This window comes from Mytilus galloprovincialis, chromosome 5 (genome assembly GCF_965363235.1).
Source record: "Mytilus galloprovincialis chromosome 5, xbMytGall1.hap1.1, whole genome shotgun sequence".
NCBI classification, from domain to species: Eukaryota; Metazoa; Mollusca; class Bivalvia; order Mytilida; family Mytilidae; genus Mytilus; species Mytilus galloprovincialis.
In genome coordinates this window covers 81,830,447-81,855,483 of record NC_134842.1, presented here as the reverse complement: position 1 = coordinate 81,855,483, position 25,037 = coordinate 81,830,447, and the positions used below count along the sequence as shown (strand labels likewise).

The 25,037-nt window shown below is 32.7% G+C and overlaps 1 protein-coding gene across 1 annotated transcript; it reads left to right on the top strand.

Annotated features, from left to right (window-relative positions):
• The first annotated feature begins 19,987 nt into the window (after positions 1-19,987).
• On the top strand, positions 19,988-24,517 carry LOC143076506 (uncharacterized). Its single transcript, XM_076252326.1, has 5 exons — positions 19,988-20,328; positions 21,432-21,550; positions 22,024-22,139; positions 23,458-23,576; positions 24,180-24,517. The coding sequence occupies exons 1-5, from the start codon at positions 20,023-20,025 to the stop codon at positions 24,291-24,293; spliced, it is 774 nt and encodes a 257-aa protein (XP_076108441.1). The 5' UTR covers positions 19,988-20,022; the 3' UTR covers positions 24,294-24,517.
• Positions 24,518-25,037: the final 520 nt, after the last annotated feature.

Here is a 25,037-nt window from a genome sequence, read left to right as displayed (position 1 = left end):
TGCTTAACGTACTGTGTTAGGCCTAGCATTTCCTTACTGGAATAACTCCCTCAATCGGTCAATAACATGCATAAGGCGAGGTTTGAGTTTGGAGAATCTTATCTCTGTACCTCTGAGCCGTTACATTATCTAGAACATGTTCCAATTTGGTTTTACGGACATTATAGATAGCCGCCGACATCATGACACTTCTGCAACATCTATTATTTATGTATGAATTGTCTCATTTTGTGCTTCTGCAAGCAAATATTGGTAAATTGTACAAAATCAAACAGGTCTACCAGGGCGTTGATTCTGGGGTACCAAAAGGTACTGAAATGAGTTAGGTTACATTCAGTCTTCATACTAATGATATATTGGTTGATCATGTGTTTGGCCAGTAGAAACATCCAAACGATCAGATACTTAGTGTTAAATAAAGTATCGCGATGGCCAGTAGAAACATCCAAACGATCAGATGCTTAGTGATAAATCGAGTATCGCTATGGCCAGAAGAAATATCTAAACGATCAGATGTTAAGTAAAAAATCAAGTATCGCAATGGCCAGTATAAACATCTAAACGATCAGATGCTTAGCGTAAAATTAAGAATCGCGATGGCCAGTAGAAACATCCAAACGAACGATCAGATGCTTAGTGTAAAATAAAGTATCGCGATGGCCAGACGAAATATCCAAACGAACGATCAGATGCTTTGTGTTAAATAAAGTCTCGCAATGGCCAGAAGAAATATCCAATCAATCAGATGCTCAGTGTAAAATAAAATATCGCCGATGGCCGGTAGAAACATCCAATCGATCAGATGCTTAGTGTAAAATAAAGTATCGGCGATGGCCAGTAAAAACATCCAAACGATCAGTGATTAGCGTAAAATAAAGTATCAACGATGGCCAGTAGAAACATCCAATTGATCAGATGCCTAGTGATAAATAAAGTATTGCGATGGTCAGTAGAAACATCTAAACAATCAGATGCTTAGTGTAAAATAAAGTATCGCCGATGGCCAGTAGAAACATCCAATCGATCAGATGATTAGTGTAAAATAAAGTATTGCCGATCGCCAGTAGAAACATCCAATCGATCAGATGCTTAATGTAAAATAAAGAATCGCGATGGCCAGTAGAAATATCTAAACTATCAGATGCTTAGTGTAAAATAAAGTATCACGCTGGCCAGTAGAAACATCCAACCGATCAGATACTAAGTGTCAAATAAATAATCGTGATGGCCAGTAGAAACATCCAAATGATTAGATGCTTAGTAAAAAATAAAGTATCACACTAGCCAGTAGATTATAAACATCCAACCGATCAGACGCTTAGTGTAAAATAAAGTATCCCGCTGGCCAGAATAAACAGCCAAACGATCAGATGATTGGCTTTTTCGTCATAAAAAAAGAAGAGAATAATGATCGATTGTTCAGTTATATTTATGGAGCACTTTAGATTTAAATCTACCAATATATTTAAGAGTATCTTTCAAATTTCAACATTACTCTATTGTTAATAAATATAAACTGTCTTTTTAAAGATTTGAGTGATAGTTATGCGTAAAACATGAGACTGAATGAGTAATAATATTTTTAAATTAAATTAACGGCATAGAATTATCAGAGTATTATATATAAGGTTTCAACTGATTTTTATAGTTCGTTCTTATGTTGTACTGATATACCACTGTCCCAGGTTAGGGGGAGGGTTGGGATCCCGCTAACATGTTTATCCCCGCCACATTATTTTATGTATGTGTCTGTCCCAAGCCAGGAGCCTGTCAATCCGTTGGTTGTTTGTTTATGTGTTACATATTTGTTTTTCGTTCATTTTTTTTATTCAAAAAAGGCCGTTAGTTTTCTCGTTTGAATTGTTTTACATTGTCATATCGGGACCTTTTATAGCTGACTATGCGGTATGGGCTTTGCTCATTGTTGAAGGCCGTACGGTGACCTATAGTTGTTAATGTCTGTGTCATTTTGGTTTCTTGTGGACAGTTATCTCATTGGCAATCATACCACATCTTCTTTTTTATATGGTCTCAAATAGAATAAAAGACAAATTAACCAATGGAACAATTGCTAATGGAAGGTAACGTACAGTATGCAAGCACTTATAAAATATTTTGAAACTATAGTTTCATCATCCCCTGCCAATTATTACACGACTGTATGCTTTAAAATCAGTTTTCTAAATTCATTCCTCTATTTTCATTATTGTAGATATGTGATATACTATTATAGTATATACAACATGCCTTAGCAATAAATAACTAAAAGAAAATGTGTAAAATCTTTCTGCTTCCGTTTTCATTCCGTATTCCGTTCTGTATTCCGTTTCAGCCTTGTAGCAAAACCCACTGTTTATAATGTTCAGTTTTATCCAATCCAAACGGTTTGGTGTATGCTTTGGAAAATAATTCCCAGAATGCAGTAGATTCTGAAACGTTCAAGTCGAATGATAATAATTGAATTAAATACTAAATTTTGTTTTGAACTAACCATAAAATTTCTCACTGGAAGAATAGTTAATTTGTGTATTATATTTGTGAACATGGTGAATGCGTTAATCTTTAAGGTTTTGCTTCGGCTCTGTTTTCAAGTAATTCACATTGCGATTGTTGTGTATAAACTATGATAAACATCGCTTATTTCTAACTTAGCTAATTTATAACATAAATAAGTGTAGTCGATTTTAGATATCTAACTTCTCCGTCGGTTGGTCTCAGGCATTGATACCACATCTGCTCATTCGAATATCTAGTATTAGAGATTTGCAAAAAAAAAATGGCTATATATGCACTTTTCAAATGATAAAATTTAATTTTGATTCGGTACATAAAAGAACATTATTATTTAACCCAGTTAAATATAGACTCAAGATAAATTTGTCATAAGTAAACAATTTTATCACAAATATATGTGTTGTTCTGTTTCTTATCTTTTGAATTATTTTATGTTTCTAATATTTTTTATTGTAGAAAAAGATGTTCGGTAAAATTATTTTCTTAATACTTCCATTGGCTTTCGAAACTACTCCTGTACCTTCAAGACCTTTGGGATTTATATATGGAGAACAAAGTACAAATGTTGCGCCAGTCGAGTTCGATGTCTACATGGGACCTCTTTGTCCGGACAGCAAAGCTGCCTTACCAATTTTAGTAAAACTTGCAGACCATTACGGACCAGACAAGTTAAGACTACGCATGCATCTGTTTCCTTTACCGTATCATAGAAATTCTTTCCTGGTTGCTATGGTAAGTTCTAATTGTTTGGTTGAATTACGAACTTTTACGTAGAAATTTTTGTACGGAATGGTAAAGGCTGTGTCGAAGAAAAACAAACATTTGAATTTCAATACTCCGACTTTTATTTGAAATTAAGAAAATATAGCGTTCAAATGAGAAAGATTAAAAAGACTGAATCGTTCTTCTGGTTTTAACTTCATCAGGAACGCTGAAATCCAAATATTTTGGGAGCAACCACTTCAAGAGGGGGGTATAGTTTTTTGGTCAGAGTCAAATTTACTTTTTTCGGTGTAAAGCGCGAACATTTCTTTTTGATTTTCAACGCTTACAATTTAACATAATATGGTTTGGGGGGGGGGGGGGGATCAAGATTCAGAATATTTGTTTGTAATCTGCTTAACCACAATACTTTTTTCATCAAATTGGGGATCGCCATAACCTAGTGTCATGGAAATAACCTCCAATCAGCTCCAATATTTGATTTTTCGATATAACAGCATGCACAGTTTTTCCCTTTTTGATAAATATTATTTATTCAACAGGGAACCCATTCGGTGGACAAGATGACCAACGGGAACATGACATTTATCTGGGCACAAAATGTATACAGCCATCTTGATATATTTTATGATAAGACTCTTACCGAGGACCAAGTCATAATGTACGTACTTTAGATAGTTAAGTTATATTTAATAATTCATGGTCATTTGATAACGATGTAAATACATTTTTAATAAACATTTATTTATACCTTCCTTGCAATATAAAATGATTGATTGATTGATTGATTGACTGGTTGATTGATTAATTGCTTGATTGTTATAGCTACTTTCAGCTTTATGTTCCTATTTCATGTCCGTCCCTTTTTATTGGTAGAGAAAGCCGGAATGTTAAAGAGAATCAACGATCTTTGGCAGTTAGACTGACTATTTTAATTTATAAACATGCATCAGTTAATCTGCTCATATACTATTTTAACCGTTACATCGATTCTGCGAAAAATGGAGAAGGAAAATTATATTCAGTTCTATTATTTCATTTTTTGTTTCCCTGAGCTGTTATAATGCTCTGTAATATATTGTTCTTTATCTAAAGGAAAATGATAGAACTAGCAAAGAGCATGGGATTACCGGAAGTCGAATTCAAACAGCTGGCAACAAATAGTGGAATCAATCATGAGTGTCGAGTCGAATGGAAACATGACTGTTCGAGTAAGCATTTTATTTTCCTCCTTAACAATGTTTAAATCTAAGACATTAGATAATAATTCAACGTATGGTATCTACACAACTGTATGCTGATAATCATTAGCGCAGTCATTATCTGCAATTCTAAAATTCGTCCTTATTTCGCAAATATAAACAAAACCGTGTTCTAATTAGCACAAAATATGGTTGACACATTCGCACAAACTTGCTGTTTACCTTATCGTTATTTTTCCATTTTTCCTTCTGTCCTTGAATCGTATCTATATGAATACACGATGTATACATGCATGGTTTAGTGTCGTAGATGAAATAACAACCCCAAAATTAAAATTTCATGGGGAGCTAAAAGACGACGCCTTAAGTATGTACTAAGGTGATCTAAGATAAAATCAAATAAATCAAGAACTCAAAATTGATACTTTAAACTGGAATAGTATTAGTTAAGGATCAAAATAAGCTAATAATATTGATAGGTCATGGAGCTCCTTTTCGATATATTTGATTTATAAAATATGGTGGGAAATAGCTGACTCGGACTTTAACCTTATATTTGCATTGGTATTATTTGGATCTAAAATCAAAACAAAGAAAATCAAGAATTTGCTTAAATTTTGTCAAATGATCTTTTATGAGCTATTAAGTTCTATATTAAAAAAAAAATAAATAGGTGTTATGGGGGAAATATTTTATCTTGTATCGTATGGAAAATCACTGAGGAGTCCGAACATTTGACACTTATTCCAAAACCTCATCTAAGTACAGTCATCCTTAAGGTAGATAGGGTGTCTTCCTCCATCTTGGATTTGGAAATACCAGAAAACAAGGTCTAGATCTTTAATAGAATGTTCAAATATTTAGAGTAGTAGGTAATTCATGTGTAAGAACTTCCACTTCGATATAGAAAATGACATGTTTTATCATATTTATGGTTGTATTTTACAAAAAACAGAAAGCTTTTGTTTGATAATTTTCTTTTCCAACTTTGCCAAATAAGGGGAGGCAACTCAAATGCAAGGGCAGATAATTCAGATTAAGGTACTTTTACACTGGATTGTGTTAGGAATTTACCTATTTTGAAATGTAGCAAGAAAACGGGTCCGGTGACCCCATTGTTTCTTTTTTCTTAACTGAAAGCATACTATTAAAGCCATCTTCTTATATGTTATCTCAAAATTCTATGGTGTAGATTATGCTTTAATGCAGAAAATTGGGTTTTCCATGCATAATCTATACAAAGTTTGTCAATTTTGAACACCGTGTAGCGTGAAAATAAGCTCGGTGACCCTTCTTTTTATTATTATTTTTTAAAAAGCACGATATAAACTACATTTTTGCAAATTATTGAAAAATTCTATGGATTATAATTTAGACACCCCATCTACCTTAATCATCTCTTTGACTTGAAAATGTGTTAAAAAGTGAATTCTTCTTTTTGTAAATTCATAGGGATCTAAAAGAGTTGACCGAAGTACATTTTGTATGAAGCGCCGAATGTTTACATTTTTTCGCTATGATTATGAATACACGATTAATGTTTTTCTATTATTTTTTGGTGCATTTTTTTTTTGTGGGAACGTGTGTCATCATGTATGATTCAATTCATGCAATTCATTTTGAAATGAAGAATGACGCGAGATTGCTGTTAAAATGTAGCCAATCAAAATAACGTATAATAATGAAACATATACATCTAATGTTATTATATTAAAATGAAGGAACAATTTGAAAACAACTGGTATATATTTCTCATTTTGTTTTTTAATAACATTTTTGGTCAAAAATATTGATAAAAACTAGATTATTATTGATATGTATAATTATGTTATGTGAATATTTACAGAGTTCCCCAATCTTACAATACTTGTAAACCAGAGTTCTTTTTTATTCTAGGGGGAGTAACTTCAACTCCTACATTTATGATAAATGACGTAGTAGTGGCTGAAGATGACCAAGCCAACAGGTCAGAAGCTGACTGGATTAAAATTATCGACCCAATACTGAACCAAGTATAATTATAGGTAGCTTGTATGATGTCGTCTTTTATCTTGCAAAATTTTATTTAAATGCATTTGATGGTTCAAAACATTTTTGATTCTTTAGTTCATAAATCTGAAATCTTCAAATACGTATACACAACTAAATATCAAAATATGTATAATATATGTATGCAGAAGTGATTCAAGTCCAAGTGACATTATCTAATAAACCGAAGTCGACACATAGGGTCAACAAAAATAAGCAGAGACAAGAAACACATGTTTTCACATTAAGGGGAGACAATACCAAATTTACTAATATGAATGATCTGCCAGTTACTTACGGCCCATGTGGTTTCCTCAATTTGATTGTGCATTTTACATATGATTAAAAGAAGGGGTATACTACGTAGGTAAATAAGACGACAACCCAACGACATTGAGAAATAAAACATACAGATCGATAGGACACTTGTTTACAGATTGCTATTTATATTTTGTGATTGATTGATTGATTGATTGATTGATTGATTGATTGATTGATTGATTGATTGATTGATTGATTGATTGATTGATTGATTGATTGATTGATTGATTGATTGATTGATTGATTGATTGATTGATTTATATGTAAAAGCGTATTAATGAATTCACTTTTCATTTTAGGTGCAGTTGAAAAATTGCGATATAGAATAACAAAACCCGATTCTAGTTCATGCATTGTTGTACTATTATCTTCATGTAATATATAGTAAAAAATCTGACAATGTGACTTTTCAATAACGTTCGCTAATTCATTGATAAAAAACACTAAACTTTCTTTTAGTTAATATAGATATTGCTAAGTTTAATAGTTTTGAATGCTGTTGTCCTTCTTGTGAGTTTCATTGATCTCGATGCATACATGTAGCGAAATCGCGAAGTCGATATTGCGCAAAACGTGAGAAAAAATGTCTTTCCAATTTCGCATTTTCGAGTGAGCGTTTTCGCGTTTTCGACTTCGCGATTTGGGTTTTTCGCTCTATAGAATGTAACTTTTAAACGTATGTGTTTAAATATTGAGCTGATTTTATTGGATGAATTGGTGTATTACGACCATGCAGTTGAAGAGTTGATCTAAACGTTTTCTTCATTTCACGAAATTAGGGTGATTTGCAGTGTTTAACTATAATTATGTTTTTGGGTTCAAAGTTGCCCCTTAATGTATTTTCCATACCAACCACACATTCGGTACTCCACGGCAAGTTCCTGTGGCAAAGTTCCGAACAAGTTACTGTAGAAAGAACGAGGAATTAGTCTATGTAGAACCCCTCTCCCTCTTTGTGAAAATTTCTTACTGCTTGTCTAGATCTATACAAGAGGATATTCAGAGTTTGTTATATCGTCATGAAGTTAAAAAAAATATTTGTCAGTTTCAATTACAGTTGCAAATTTCTACGTCAATACCACAGGCACTTTTCTCAGAATTTTTTTTTTTTATATATATACCTTATTTAAAATATAACACAAGGTACTTGACTCGCATTTTTGAAAAATGTCAGCCAGTCGCGAAATTCCGTTAAATGCCGACTTCTCGGTTGTCAACCCCACATAAAACTTGTTATGTCGGAAATTTAAATTGATTTTTCTACACAGTGGCGTATAACTTGCCTGATTTTGTTGTCAGTATCATCCGTAGCAATCCTACCCAAGTATGTCAATCGTTATTATTTAGTCTTCCGACGCAAAATCTGAAACAAACGACTCGCAGTAAAAGGGATCTCCTCACTCTCTTTTTATATCTCGATTTCCGATTGGTCAAATTTTATGGGAAGGTCTATATGTTTCTCAGAGTTATCTAATCTTATCCCATTTCATACGTAAAGTCCAAAGAGATAAAATTGAGATGGAAATGGGGAATGCGTCAAAGAGACAACAACCCCACCATAGAGCAGACAACAGCCGAAGGCCACCAATGGGTCTCCACTGCAGCGAGAAACTCCCGCACCCGAAGGAGTCCTTCAGCTGACCCCTAAACAAATATGTATATATTAGTTCAGTGATAATGTACGTCATACTAAACGACGAATTATACACGAGAAACTAAGATTAAAAATCATACAAAACTAACTAAGGCAAGAGGCTCCTGACTTGGGACAGGCGCAAAAATGCGGCGGGGTTAAACATATTTTTTTAGATCTCAACCCTCCCCCTATACGCCCTAGCCAATGTAGAAAAAACAAACGCATCACAATACGCACAGTAAACCCCGGTTTAAGAGAAGTCCGATGTCAAATTAAGTTACGAAAGTAACTATATAAAAATTACACAAAATGACAATTATACACAAATTAACAAAGGACTACTAGCAGTTACTGACATGACAGCTCCAGACCTAAATTAAACTGATTGAAAGATTATGTCCTCATCATATGAATATCAAGCACAATCCCTCCAGAGCATCTTCGCTAGCCAAGGGTTACGATCCACTCCCGCTCTGTGAAGATGCTCCACAGAGAGTCTGAATGACATTGATGTAATGGGAAAATTTGTGTCTAAAAAAAGAAAGTCGTAACTTATTAGACATACCACAAATACCAATTGTAAGATTTTTTTGACGCTATCTTAACTACAATTTTACTAACTGGGTGATAAGTACTAATCAAACAAAAACTAAAAGTTTTTTTTAATAATTTTCATATTTAATCATTTACTGCGAGTTTAATGTGTCCAATGTGCCGTTGGTAGACGAAATAATTACGATTGACATACTTGGTAGGATTGCTACGGATGATTCCGACAATAAAGGTATGCGTACTATACACCATTGTGTAGATAAATCAAATTATTATGACATGACAAGTTTTAGTGGGGTTGACAACCGGGAAATCGGCATTTAACGGAATTTCGCGACCGGCTAACATTTTTCAAAAATACGAGTAAAGTACCTTGTGTTACATTAAGGTATTAAGGTATATAGAAAAACAAATTCTGAGACAGGTGTCTGTGGTCAATACATGTAAGTCTCTGGTGGAAAATTGTCTCGTTGGTAATCATACCAATATGAAAAAGAAGATGTGATATGATTGCCAATGAGACAACTGTCCACAAGGGACAAAAATGACACAGAAATTAACAACTATAGGTCACCGTACGGTCTTCAACAATGAGCCAAGCCCATACCGCATAGTCAGCTATAAAAGATAACGAAATGACAATGTAAAACAATTTAAACGAGAAAACTAAAATATTTATATATAAAAATGAATGAAAAATAAATATGTAACACATAAACAAACGACAACCACTGAATTACAGGCTCCTGACTTGAGACAGGCACATACAGTCTTCTTTATTTTAATATGATTTAGGCTGCAAGACGCCGGCTTCGTCTACATTAAACTCATCGATTGTACTTCAACCAAAAGTCGACACCCAAAAATTGACGAAAAGGAACTTTCGAAGAGCATTGAAAAAACTCAAATCAAATAAATAACATAAACAATCGTTTACACATAGATAGACAGCATGTAATGATCAGTAATTGTTACTAAAATTGGTAATTTTTATGATAAAGGCCGCCAAGCTAACGGGGCAGCGACTCTTCAACAACAGTTCTGTTTTCTAACTTTCATGAATTACAAAAAAAGAAATATTACGTTAGAGCCTGAAAAAATGTATAAACATGAAATACAATTAAATTTCGTGAAACTTCACGATTAATGTTGGCGAAAATGGACGTCACTGATAAACATGACGTCAAACAGATGAGAACCTTCAAACTGAGTTCTAAGATTCAAATTTGGAGACAATTTCATCAAAGGTAGGTGTTGTTTTCTTTCGATAATATTGTAGTGATCGAACATTAATTTTGTTAATCCAAGCAACTCGAGATGGCTAGTCATTCCTTAGTTACGACATGTCAACCGTGGATTAGATGGGAACTTTTAGCCAATAAAAAGAATTGTTACATACAAATATGGGTAATAAAATTGGTCGTACCCCAAAATGTAAACAACGTCACATCATTGGTTGAATGTCCATTACCCAAAATACAGTAGACTAGGTTGGTCACCTCCGTAAAACATTCAGTATACCTTCGGAATATACAAGAATAAGGTATTGTCAAGAATTTCAATAACGGCCGGGAAACAGACTAACAGTAGACTGACACATCGAAAAATTTTCACGTTTCAGGAAGGACGATAATTATTTATTATTTTTTTTTTTTTAAACCAAACATTTCTTTGAACCGTACGATTTTACACTGGAATGCAGTCAATTTATTTGTATAACGCGCGGATACTCAAATTGCACCTACTGAAACAAAAATTGTTGCGAAAAGTTTTATTTGAGACTTTACAATTCGTATTTGTATGATTTGACATTATACACGTATTTCAGCATAAGTGAATATATTTAAATAGAGCATTTGCATTATTCGTGTATCAGGATACTTGCGCGGATCGACGTATACGTATCGAACAGATTGATTTACAAAAATGATTTTACCCCGATTTCAATTAAAATAAAATGCATTATATAATATTTTCATCGGGACCAACTTTATTTAATATTTCCGCGTATATGTGTTATGCGATATGTCGATTCAGATACGCCACCAAATACTTGATTAATGCAAATTCTCTACTAGAGCATTTACACTATTCACGTATTTGCTGGAGTATCCGTATCGAGCGTATCGTATAACACGTAAATGAGGAAACTACAGGATAAATTAAGTCAAGTTGGTCCCGATGAAGATATTAGTTTATGCATTTAATTTTAATTTTGTTTTAATTGAGGTCAGGGCTAAATCATTTTTTTTTTAAACAAATCTGCGTCGATCCGTGCGCGTATCCAGATACGTGAATAATGCAAATGCTCCAATATGAACTAAACGTTCACAGTGATTCCGCGCTTCATACAAAATGTACTTCGGTCAACGCTTTTACATCCCAATGAAGTTACAAAAAGAAGCATTCAATTCTTAAGTAGTAAATTATGATACATCTAGAAAATAAACCCAGAACTTTTGTTTGGAGCATTATAAAACGTATGTGAAAAAACCGTCAAAATAGGTGCAATTTGGGTACCCTCGCGTTATGTTTAAATTAGTAGATATAAGCAGATGTGGTATGAATGCTAGTGAGACAACTCTCTCATCTAGTCACAATTTGTTAAATATAGGTAAAGTACAGTCTTCAACACAGAGCCTTGGCTCACTGCTGCCGGCTAGCTATAAAGGGCTAAAAAATGACAAGTGTAAAATAATTCCAAAGGGAAAACTAACTGTCTTATTTATATAAAAAAACGAAAAACACGTATGAACCACATAATTAACTAACTACTAACATCAAATTCTTGACTTAGGACAGGTGCAAACAAATGCAGCGGGTTTAAAGGTTAAATAGGTACCAACCTTCGCCCTTATTTGAAACAGTAGTCTCATTTGCCTATTCAGACAAAAGTTTCCATTTTGTTCTCATTTTGAAGATGTATCCTGTTTTACTATGTAGTTTCACTAATTTGATTTATTTGTGGAATCTATACATTTAAGGATCTGATTTTGTCAAGTAAAGTATACATTCACCATATATTTGTCATAGGTTTTAATGTAGCTTTAGCTATACTTAGTTGTCATTTTTTTTTTTTGGGGGGGGGGATAGCTCTTAATCTTTTAATAAGCTTTAGATTTTCAAATATTTTGGCCTCGAGCATTACTGGAGAGACATTGGTGGTCGAAATGCGCGCCTGGTGCAAGAGCATTGGTACCATTAATGTTATTAAATAATTGTATCACACATATATATGTTGTTCTGTTTCTTATCTTCAGTATTAGCCGTTTAAAAATCTAAAGACGTTACGCACGGTATTCGGTCTATGTTTCATTTGACCATTTCTTGATGCATAAGTATGACAAAAACAAATCAAATCTACGCATTATTGAATAGTAACTTGTCTTGATTTTTCATTTGAATCGAAATTAAATAAAACCTGATTTTAATATATTTAATGTTATGTCTCATTCTATGATTAAACAATGATTTTGTGTTCATAATTTGCCGTATTTGCCATGTAAGACGTAACAGCAAGCGCCAACCATCCAAATAAAAAACAAAGAAAAAATACTAACTACTGAATGGATTTCGATAAAATTTGTACAGATGGGATATGATATGATCATATTTATTATGTTAAACGGTCACGATAAATATCCTGTCAGTTCGCAATCTGGCAGCCATTTTCGAACTTCCATATAGCTGTTAGATTTGAAAATTCGAGTACACAAAAATGAAAGCTAACACTTCAATATTATAATATTTTTATATAAATAATAGGAAAGGTTCGCCACCTCTACATAAAAATGTGATTTTATTGAATTTTACAAAAATATTTTTATTTTTAACATAGCTTCTCCCATTTTATTTTTTTTCAGTATTTTCCGTGTCTCCCGTAAATGTTACCATAGAGCCATCGTTCAAGATTTTTGAGTACGATGATAATTTAGGGTATTTTAGATTTGTGACAGACAAATGAACTATGCACACAAATGTTCTTACTGAAATGTGATTTTTTTTAAAGATTTGGTTAAGCCTTCAAGGTTAAGGACACGCCAAATTTTTCATCAATTTCCATCTAGTTGTCCGTGTCTCCCGTAAATGTTACCACGTCCAAATTGAACGATTTTTGAACGGACAGTGAATGTAACGTTATAATATATAATTGTATTTCCCATTTACTGAAAGTGTAGCATGTTGTGTCTTTAGCATTGGCACGTTCTGTGTGATGATATTATTTTGGGAGATATTTTTTTTGAAAAATTATTTAAATCAACAAGAAAATGTAAATTTATCAAAATATTACTCTTAATTTTCGGATGAATAATATGTAGCACAAGCTTTAAACATGCCGAAGCTTTCATTTTTTGATTTTAGTAACATAGATGCATCTGCTAGTACGATTGTATATTTTGTATACACTAAAAGTAATTTCCACGCATCCGACAAAGAGACGCATAAGAAATTACTCATTATATTTCAAGGACTGTAGATGATTTTTTAATTTTAAATAAAATCAACAATTCTAAACTGCCGTTTTCATTTTAAAATCTGAGAATGAAACTAGAATTAAAGATAAAGCAAACAGAGGATAAATAGTAGCTGTCGCTGCGATTGACCTGAACAAGGATTATTTTTTTCATTATAATCATCTTGAAAGATACATATTTAAGATGTTGATAATACGAATAAAAAGACCCTGAAATTATATTCGCGAACTGTAGTTAGAAAACTAGTTGAAGGTGGGTTAATAACATTAATACTCTTGAAGCACAAAAAGCTTTGGTACTGGCTGTTTCCAATCGATATAAATGCCTAGTCCTAGATACTTGTGATGACGGAATTCTGAGAATCATAGAGGATATATAAATGCATTTTGCAACAATTGACATGCTTGGGCAGTGACAAATATTTGAAATATACACTTTCATTTTGTTAAGAATATGATGTCAAAAATATATACTAGTAATCAGTCATGTTAACATGGTTTTTTTTTAATGAATAGTTAAACATCAAAATGCAAGCCGTTTTATAAAAAGCTGAAAAGCTTTGACGTTTGGTACAGAAGTAGGATGAAATAATTGAAAAACGACACCAACTAACGTTACCATTACTAAACCGAACACCGTGCGTAACGTCAAAGCATTATGGGTAATATTTCCAAAAGTGTACACCAACACGTTTTGATTGTTTTAAAACGTGATAAACAATCGTAATTCAACCAATGACGTAACGTTATTTTCATTTCGGTGTACGAACAATAAGATTATCCATAGTCCTCTAGAATCTGAAAAGGCGATTTATTTAAGGTTTCTATTTTTAATTGCAGGAAAAAAAATGCTCGTTAAAATTGTTTTATTATTACTTCCATTGGCTTACGAAACTACGCTTGTGCCTTCGAGACCATTGGGATTTATTTATGGAGCACAAAGCAGCAATGTTGCGCTAGTCGAGTTCGATGTCTACATGGGACCTCTTTGTCCAGACAGCAAAGCTGCGTTTCAAACCGTTGTAAAACTTGCAGACCATTACGGACCGGACAAGTTGAGATTCCGCATGCATCTGTTTCCTTTACCGTATCATAGAAATTCTTTCCTAGTTACTATGGTAAGTCCTGATGATTTTTAAGATATAAGCCTCCGTGTTGAAATTTTCATAAGGAATTATGGAAATTGTTACTTTACTATAAAACATTAATTCTCGCGAAGCATTTTTAAAATCACAAAATTCCACAAAAGAGTAAGGAGGGGCAGTTGTACAAATAATGAGAATACACAGAACCCCGAACCAATCTATCTTTTATTTTAAAAAAAAAAGATATTATTCCCTGGTTTACCTTAGAAAAAAATGTTGAATGTCTGATTTTTTATGTTATATTTTCAAGTTTTGAAAATGTCTAGGTCAAAAAGAAGTCCATTAATAATCAAGAAAAAAAATCATGCGAACGAACTGTTTTTCTAGATCTACCGATCGTACGCGTACGGCTTTTAGCAAACAGTTTACTGATATTTCCATATGGTTAGACTAGCTTCAATCTTTAGCCCATTTGAATGTGGAAGTCTTAAAAGAAACAATAAATATGCACCAAAGGGCATATTCTGAATATTCAAATCAACATAGTTACGCTCATATATTTCTGTAACTTCAACATTTGATGTGTGTTTGTAGGTCTGCAGTAAAAAATAATTGAGGGTAAAATTCTTTCAAATGAATGGGAAAGTAGGAGAAAATGTCGCAGAAAATAAGGTCGCATTAACCGTAGTAACTATTGGCAACTGAAATAATGATGATAACCTCAAAAATATCTTGGTTAAATTCCCCTCTTTAGATACTAAAGGACTTTTGGTAATATCATTGTTTGTGCAACAAAACGGAAAAATGATACGTCAGTGGTTGAATTTTCATTCTGGAGTACATTTTAAGCCAATCACAATGTGTTGGTGTACACTTTAAAAAAAACACCACAATGCATTAGATTCCTTAACGGTGAATTCAGTGTTTGATTATTGTCTTCGATTTCTAGGAAATGTTTTACAATAGCAACATTTTATGTTTACCAAAATTGAGGCAATAATTAAAAAAAACTTGGTCAATTGCAATCTTTCTATGGTGGTGAGGATACATAATATCTCTGAAAGCTTTTATGTCTAAAATAATCTTAATTTCAAGGAACCTGTTACAGTAAATATTGATCAGGGTCATCGGATGGATATAGTTTTATAATGGATTTTTATATCAAAGACAATCGCTTTAAAGAAGTTCGCTTGTCATGTTTTAGGGATTTTTGTCAGATTTTTGGAATCCTCTGGTTTTATCCATTCGAATGCCTTTAAACAATTTGCCCATTGACCCCATTTTTCTTTTTATAAATCTTTTACATGTATAATGATAAGCCATCTGTAAAAGTCTTATAAAATTTTAATCATTTTTAATAGTTTTTGAGAACTTAAACTTGTCAATGATAAAGCTATGAAATGTTAAGGGAGAATATTTTCCCGCCAAAATTACAATGGCTAATATCTTGAAAACAAGCACATTGATATTTATTTTTTTTTGCTCTTTTGATTCCCTATAAATATAAACTAGTGTTTTAAAAAGTAAATTATTTTGAAACTGAAAAGCGAACTCCCTTAATAAAAACAAAAACAAAGAAAAATGAATGAAAAACAAAAACAATACAGAACTAGTACTGCACCCCTCCACTATACTAACCTTGCTAGTGTCGAGGAAACGGCTATTGGCTCCGTTATTTTTACTTTTCGATATTCCTTCATATAACTTATGTTTTCACATACAGAACATTTTATTTAACAGGGAACCCATGCAGTTAACAAGATGACAAACGGAAGAATGACATTTATCTGGACACAAAATATATACAGCCATTTTGAAATATTTAAGACACTCACCAAGGACCAAGCTATATCGTATGTACTTTATCTATTGAAGTTATATTTGATAAATGATTAAATCACTGTCAATGAATAATAGTGTATATAATAAACATTAGTCCTTCTTTACAATCTATTATGATTGATTGATTGATTGATTGATTGATTGATTGGTGTTTAACGCTTTTTTCGGCACTATTGTGCTATTTTTTGGCTGTCAGTTTTTGTTGCAAGAGGAATACGATGTGCCCTAAATACACTAAAGATGTTCACTAAAACCAGTTTTTAACCGAAATGCATCGACCTCGAATCGGAAAGATATTTATACCATTGGGTATTTATTGATGATATTATTTTGTTTTTAAAAAAATCTTGTTTATTTTTAAATCTTGTGCATACATGTATTTGCATCTTTTTTGCTGCTCGTAAACTATTTTAACCATTATAAACCGTTTCTGCAAAACATGGAGAAGGAAAGTTATATTCAGTATTAACTGTTGTATCGTTTTAATTTTAAAAAAAATCATCTTGTGACATTGTAAATGTTTTATTTTCCAAAGGAAAATGGTAGAGCTAGCAACGAGCATGGGACTGTCAGCAGCCGAATTTAAACAGATGTTAACAAATAGTCGAACCAGACACGAGTGTCAAGTCGAAAGAGAACATGGTTATTCGAGTAAGATTGATTATTTTCATCTAATAAATGTTGTTTAAATCTGAGAGAGAAAAGTACAAGAATTCAACTTGTGCAATAGATGTGAGCAATTAAAGCCTTCAACAATGAAAAAAACCAATACCGTATAGTCGGCTATATAACGACCCGACATGAATCAATTCTCCTTTTCAGAACTAAAGGAATGTGGGTAATCTCATCGTTCGTACACCAAAATGAAAATAACGTTACGCTATTGAATGGATTTCTATTGTTTAGAACATTCTAAACCAATCACAACGTTTTGGTGTACGCTTTTAAAACATATTACCCAGAATGAATTAGATTCTAAAACGGCGAGTTAAATAGGATGCGGACCTCTATATGTGTATTCTTATTGTGCTGTTGATTGTTGTTACCCTTTGACAACTTTTCATTTAAAAAAAACCCCGTCATTATTAAAATATAAAAATACCAACAACTAATACTTGTGTTTTGCAGTCTATCAAAAAGCATTCATGTTTAACTTTTTGATGATCGTTAAAACTCGCGTGTACCGATCTTGAATTGTTTATATAAAAAAGAAGATGTGGTATGATTGCCAATGAGACATCTGTCCACAAGAGACCAAAATGACACAGACATTTACAACTATAGGTCACCGTATGGCCATATTTATTTTTGCATACTTTTGCTCTCTTGTGATAAATTCCTAGTATGTTTAGCCACAGCATATCTTACAATGCTAATTCACCAATTTAAAATATCTTCTTTTAAGGGGGAATAAAAGCAACTCCTACATTTATGATAAATGACGTTGTAGTAGCAGACGATGACCAAGCCAAAAGGTTAGAATCTGACTGGATTAAAATAATCGACCCGATACTGAACCAAGTATAAAAGGTAATCAGCTTGTATATATAATACCCTTTTCTACCATTTGGTATCATTTGCTCTAAATGCATTTGTAATTAAAAAAAATATTTGTTCCTAAACTAGAATTGAATTAAATTTCTGAAGAATATTTTTTATATATATTTCTCTAATCCGTAGCCATTTTAAAACTTTCCTCAACAGAAAATGGTTTTCTGTTAAAAAAGTATGGTTAGTTTGTTTTCTGCTTTCGTTATTCACATCTGAATTATGACTCAGACTATTGTTTCCTTCTGATATTATAATTATGACATCATCACATGCATTTGACGTCATAAAAGATCAATCGATTTATCTTTACATTCACCATTTTGGTATAATTCGGGATTCTCTATTATTACTCTCTTTAGTTTGATAACCGTTTTATTCTCTCAACAACTAGAGAGAAAAAACATTCATATCTAATTTCAAATTCTATTTAAATAAGCAGAGGCGGATTTAGGGGGAGGTCCAGGGGCCCGCCCTCCACCTTTTCTGAGAAAAATTTGGTTGTTTATATAGGGAATCATCGAAGCATGAACTGATTAGGCAGTCAGTCGGCCCCCACTTATGAAAGTTTCTGGATCGGCTACTGATAAGTATTCATTTGCTGATTTATCAATTCTACTATTTTGAACTCATATTTTTTATTTATTTCAGGTGCAGACAATTAACACGGTTTGATAGCAGACCACCAGATAATTAGTCAGACTCGGGGTCGAAAAGTCTTTGCTCGGGCGTTCTCTTTAATCAAGCCGTGTGCTTAAAGAAGACGTAAATATAAAAGCAGTTTTATAGTCTTTTGGTTGACCCGACAGGAGGGGACCAAGATACTAACGAGGCTGTCTTGACATTGGACATTTAATTGGGAATGATTTTATTAAGGACCGCAGTAAAAATCCCGAATGTATGACTGGGGCTTTAAATTGTATATTTTTATAATAAATGCTTGTTTTAGATAACTTTTTTAATTGTTGTTTTGTTAGAATTTTCCAGTAAATGTTTCTGTACAAATCAGCGTTTGTATAGATGTCCCTATGCCATTGGTCAAACTCAGATTTGTAACGAGGTTCTGTGTCTCCCTTTTTCTTTTTCTGTAGTGTATGAACCATGTGACAAAGATTTAAACATAATATGGCAAGTGAAAAATTACCTATTCCAAAACATCAGCAAATCTTCTATTTGTTTCAAAAAGAAAATCAAAGTATACATTTCTATTCTCTTTTTCCAGCTCCCATTATACATCAATATGTTCCTTATGTTGTACATGTAACAACAATCCTGAATTAGACTGTTTACCGAGTTTATAATAACAGCACGACAAACACGACGAGTTCCCCATGTGTAGCAGGATCTGCTTACCCTTCCGGAAAACCTCAGATCATCCCAGTTTTTGTAGGGGTTCGTGTTGCTTAGTCCTTAGTTTTCTCTTGTGTACTTTAATTTGTCTGTAAATTTAGTCTTTTTCTTTTTTTACCCATGGCATTGTCCGTTTATTTTCCATCTATGAGTTTTACTGTTTCTTTGGTATTTTTCGCCCCTCTTTTTTTGCATATTCAGAATGTACTTAGGTGAAATTAAATAAATCAAGAATTTAAAATTGAAACTAAAATCAGAAAGAACATTAGAAAAGGATCAAAATAAGCTATAACTATTGTTAGGTCTTATTGAGCTCCTTTTCGAGATATTTGACTTTTAAAAATATGTCGGGGAAACGTTTTGCATTGGCATTACATGGGTCTCAAGTAAAAAGAAAGAAAATCAAGAGTCTGCTTTAATTTTGGTTAATGACCTTTTATGAGTTTTTTTAAAAGTATTATATGAAAAGATAATTTGGTGTTATGGGCAACATGTTATACTTAGTATCGTAAGGGGGAAACCAAGGACTGAAGTACATCCTTAAACACCAACAAACAACATATTAACTTTGTTATAACTGCTGAGTACGATACTTACAATAAAAGCATTAAAATTTTGTACAATCATGATTACACATTAAATTTGATATCATACTAGTATTTACACAGATTATATTTAATTTATCTGTTGTCAGCTGATATCGTGGCTATTTCATGTGATTATTCTGTTTAAATAAAAGATATAGAAATGAACTTCTATCATTTCGTTTCAAACATCACACTGAAAATGTTTTGTAAAATAATTTTGTGTTTACTACCTATTGCATTTGCGCAAGTTCCGATACCACACAGACCTTTAGGGTTTGTGTACAAGTGGGGAAACGCCAGTGCTCCAGTAGATCTAGATGTATACCTTGACAATCTGTGCCCAGACAGCGCTGAGACCTTTCCAACAATACAGAAAGTAGCTGATTACTATGGTCCAAAACAACTCAGACTTCGAATCCATCTCTTCCCGTTACCATATCATCACAATTCATTCTTAATTGCAATGGTGAGTAAACTATATTTTTTATTAAAAGTAAATAAACCAAACATCCTCATTCTTGAGAGATAATGATTTTAATACAATGTTTAAGAAATAAATACATACCATATGCGTTTTAGGGTAAAATTCCGATATTCTATCAGAAAATCAGTTTTGACATTTTGTTTTATGTGATATTTTTTTTCTTCATTTTCCATATGGTCTGGATGGGGGTTATTCATTTCCGAATTATGTATTTTTATTGACCGTTATTCTCCATTTGTTTTTTTGTTACACAACATTGCTCTCCTTTCATTACGCTTTGGCCTATTTTACTCGTTTGTTAATTTTTTAAGACTATCTATTGTATGATTTGCCTAATAGTCTCTATTCTATAAACCCATACAGACTCTCGTGTATTTATCTTATAGTGATCAGCAAACAGTTCTATAAGTAATTGTTCTGCAATTTGAACATTACATTTGTATATTGTTATATTGATAATTTTAGTATATAAAAACAGGAGTCTAAAGGTACCAACAACGGGTGAATCAAACTTCATTTAAACTAAAATCTCTTCAAAACGAGAGACAGAAAAACAGACTATATTTTTGATAATATTGCTTTCGTTTCTTACGTGAATACTTTGTACGTAGCGCAATTATGATATCGTTAGCGAAATTATATTAGCATAATTTACTCAGGACAATTAAGGCGTTAATATTTAACTGCATACTAAACTATCCGTCTATGGTTGAAGACCGCGTGTGTTGCCGTCTAGATGTCTGTTGGTTATCTTTGTCGTTCGATTGCTGTCTACTTGGCGTATATCTAATATTTTCTTTTATTTATATAACGGTATGCTAATTAAAAATTAACACAAAAGACAGTTTGAAATTCAAGCATTGCAAATACAAACAACATTCATTGTTTTATCGCCATTTATCCTGGTATCAATGATGAGTTTATTATTTATAACAATTTTGCTAAATTCTCAGATTTGACCAAAACACAAGTCAAGCACAATTTTGAGTAGTTATCACAAAGTAAGCAAATTTACAATGTATTCATATCATATCTTCTTATTTTTATAATCACTGTATCTACCATTTGTTTTGTTTATGTTTTAGGGAACACGTGCTGTTGACCAGCTGACGAAAACAAATATGACGTATACCTGGGTACAACAAATTTACAACAATATTGTCAAATTCTCCGATGTGACATTAACACAGGCACAAGTAGTCACGTAAGTAAAATTCTTCACAACGGTCAAGTAAAACATGTTGGCATTTTCTAACATCATTTCTAATGCAACATCGTTTGAAACGTTCATTTTGATTGGATAACATTACCAATTCTCATAGCATGAATTAACAATTGATACCACGAAAACGTACTCGCAATCACAGACGACGTATACTGATAGATTTCAAATGCATGATTTGACGTTGTTTTCTGTTAGTTTCATTAGAATAGAGATAACTATATTGAAGTTTAAGCTCCGACGGCATCTGTAAACTTAATATGCGATAACAAGTTACCAATTGAAGCCGTTAGACTTTGAAACATGCCTTCTTTTTTGTTGTTTATATAATAAATTATGCTTTGCCTTCATTTAAATATAATGATACAACGCAGATTTTCGAAATGAATATAAAAATGCCAAATACAAATAATTAGTTGACCTTTTTTTGTATCAGTTTTTTTTTTATTATTCAGGAAAATGACTGAACTTGCAAAAAGCATGGGGATGTTAGAAACAGAATTCATGAAACTGGCAACTGATGAAATGGTAAATGAAGACTGCAGAGTTGCATGGAAGTACGCATGCTCAAGTAAGTGTTTGTCCTGTATTATAACTGCATCATCACGAACCATATGATGCTAGAGAAGAAAAAATGTCGTTTAGAAATTATAAAAGCCGATCTTTTTACCCAATAGATAAGTATAAATACTATTTGCGGAAAGAGTAAGTTGCTATACAGATGTACTAAAAAAAGTTATACTCTTGTGTTAAAGAATATTTAAACCATTGGAATTTGACTTTTTTAAGCTTACATGTTTATGAAATATCGTATATGTAATAAAAATTCTGTATGAAGTGCAAAACCGTTATAGTATCTAAACAATTTCGTATCCGTAAATGGGTGCCATTGTTTGTTATGAATTCTCATTAATTATTATTCTAATGGGTATCTTGCTTTTTTCATCTTTTTTTTTTTATTTACATTTACATTCCTTTAATTCTCCTAAGATAACACTTATCATCTCTACACTTTTGTGCTGACATGAATTATCATTGATATGGTTATATTTAAAAATTAACTGTTTACAAAATTTTGAATTTTTGAAATACTAAGGCTTTTCTACCTCAGGCATAGATTACCTTAGCCTGTATTTGGCAAAACTTTTAGGAATTTTGGTCCTCAATGCTCTTCATCTTCGTACTTTATTTGGTCCTTTTAAACTTTTTTGGATTCGAGCGTCACTAATGAGTCTTTTATAAACAAAACGCGCGTCTGGCGTATATACAAAATTTAGTCCTGGTATCTATGATGAGTGTATTGATAATATTGTTAGCTGTTGTCAAGATAAATCAACTTCTAATAGTGACAATAAACAGGACAACTTACACACAAAAGTGATATATTATAATGGTATGATTTCCAATAGAACACTATCCACCAGGGTCAATTGATATGGCTAGTCACTGTACTGCCTTCAATAGTGAGCCAAACAGTACTTACTTACTTCATCCTCTTCATGTTCTTGAACACATAAGGCATCAACAAGGGACCTCCAACTCGTTCTATCTTTCGCGATTTTTTCTATTTGATTCCAGGTGTAACCATGCCTTTTTATCTCTGCTGCTATATGTGCCTTTCGGTCTTCCAGGCTTTCTTGACCCTTGTGGTGTCCATGTCAATACCTTTTTCACATGCCGGTTGTTATCCATTCGCAGTACCATATAGTAAAGTATAAAATGCATTGTCATGACAAAGATGTAAAATATACAAACGAGAAAACCAACTGCTTGATTAATAATATAACAATAAATGAAAATCAAGTATGTCAAATAACAACCAACTAAAATGACTACATTACCGGTCTCTATTGTTCTTTCATATATGTATGTTTTTTTTATGTTTGTAGGAGGAGTTACTGGAACACCTACGTTCATGATTAACGATGTAGTTGTAGCTGCAGATCCTGCCTGGCAAGTATCCGAATGGAACAAAGTCGTCGATCCTTTACTCAAAAAATCATTGGGGGTAGGTATCTATAAATTATGATAAATTTATCCTGCAAGATAATGGTGGACGGTGAAGGCCATTTCGCGTTTTCGGCCTTATATAGGGGTAACACGCAAAAAAAGCGAAAACGCGAAGTCGGAGACTCGAAATCGCGAAAACGAGAATATTAAAAATCCCCCACCCCCATTTCACGTTGTCATGTTTTCGACTACGCGTTTTCTTGTTTTCGACTTTTCGCTATAATTATTACTATATCTTTCTTTAAAGAGAGTTTCTCATTTGGAACAATTAAGCTCTCTACAAACATTATAAACTACAATGTACGTGATTCTTTTTTGTTCTTTGACATAATTTATTGTTATTTACATGACACTGTTCGAAGAAAGTAATTAGTATATAGGAATTGCTACAATATTGTCATAATATCCCCAAGGAATGATTATTTGATGAGATGCATTTGGTTTTAGGTTGCAGCAAAAAAGACCATTGTTAAATATTGCTTCAAGTTAAATGTCGCAAAAAACTGTGCTCGTTGTCGCAGAAATGTCTATATATGACGGTTTCCTCAATACGAATTACATGTTCTAAATTATTTTCAGCAATATTGTTATTATCGTTTAGGTATCAAGAACAAGAGATTGTACCGGAAAAAAGAGATGTGAATATCTGCCTGGGAAAATAGAGTGTTGTAAACCAGGAGAAGCTTGTATACCAAACGTTGGATGCCGCTGCTGATTGACAATTATCAATCGGTAAACATCGGCAGATTCCGGTCCTCTCCAATAGACTTGTGTAATATGCCGAAGTGTGTCGAATGTCACAACTTAGTCTCATATTTTATAAACTTAATTTTAAGCTATGGCATGGCTTATTCGTCCATCTTTTTGAGATGATATTCTTTAAATAATTGTGATCATTGTTGTACTATCTAACTTAAAATGTAATTTTTTATTCGTTTACATTTTGTACATTCTTTTTACACACCAATCATGCATGTATTTACGTCGTGTGATGGTCTAATATTGTCTTTCAGTCAACGACCGTCTTTTTGTTCTTATGTCCACACATTGTGCAAAAACTGGTTATAGTTTGATCAAACTTCTTTTTGATGCAATATTTAAATAGATAACCGAATGCTCAATTTTGGGTTTTTTTCACTAGCTCGAGTGTACTTAGCTATACATACGACAATCCTTACACTGCTGATTGAATTAGTGAAAGTGGACAGCCTAACGAAAAATATATCATAAATAAGATGCTTATGCATTTTGATTGGAGTTTTTCATGTAAAATTTAAGGCAATAGTTAAATACCTAGAAATGTTCTTGTTTTCCTGCAGGACCAAGTTAATAACTTTTCGTTAAATGTCTTTTAATATTTTCCAATTTATATTAGACATGTTACGAAAAGGTATATTCACGACGCTGAGGTTGACAATTTACACTTTAAATGTGGGGACTGTGTCATAACACCAAAGAG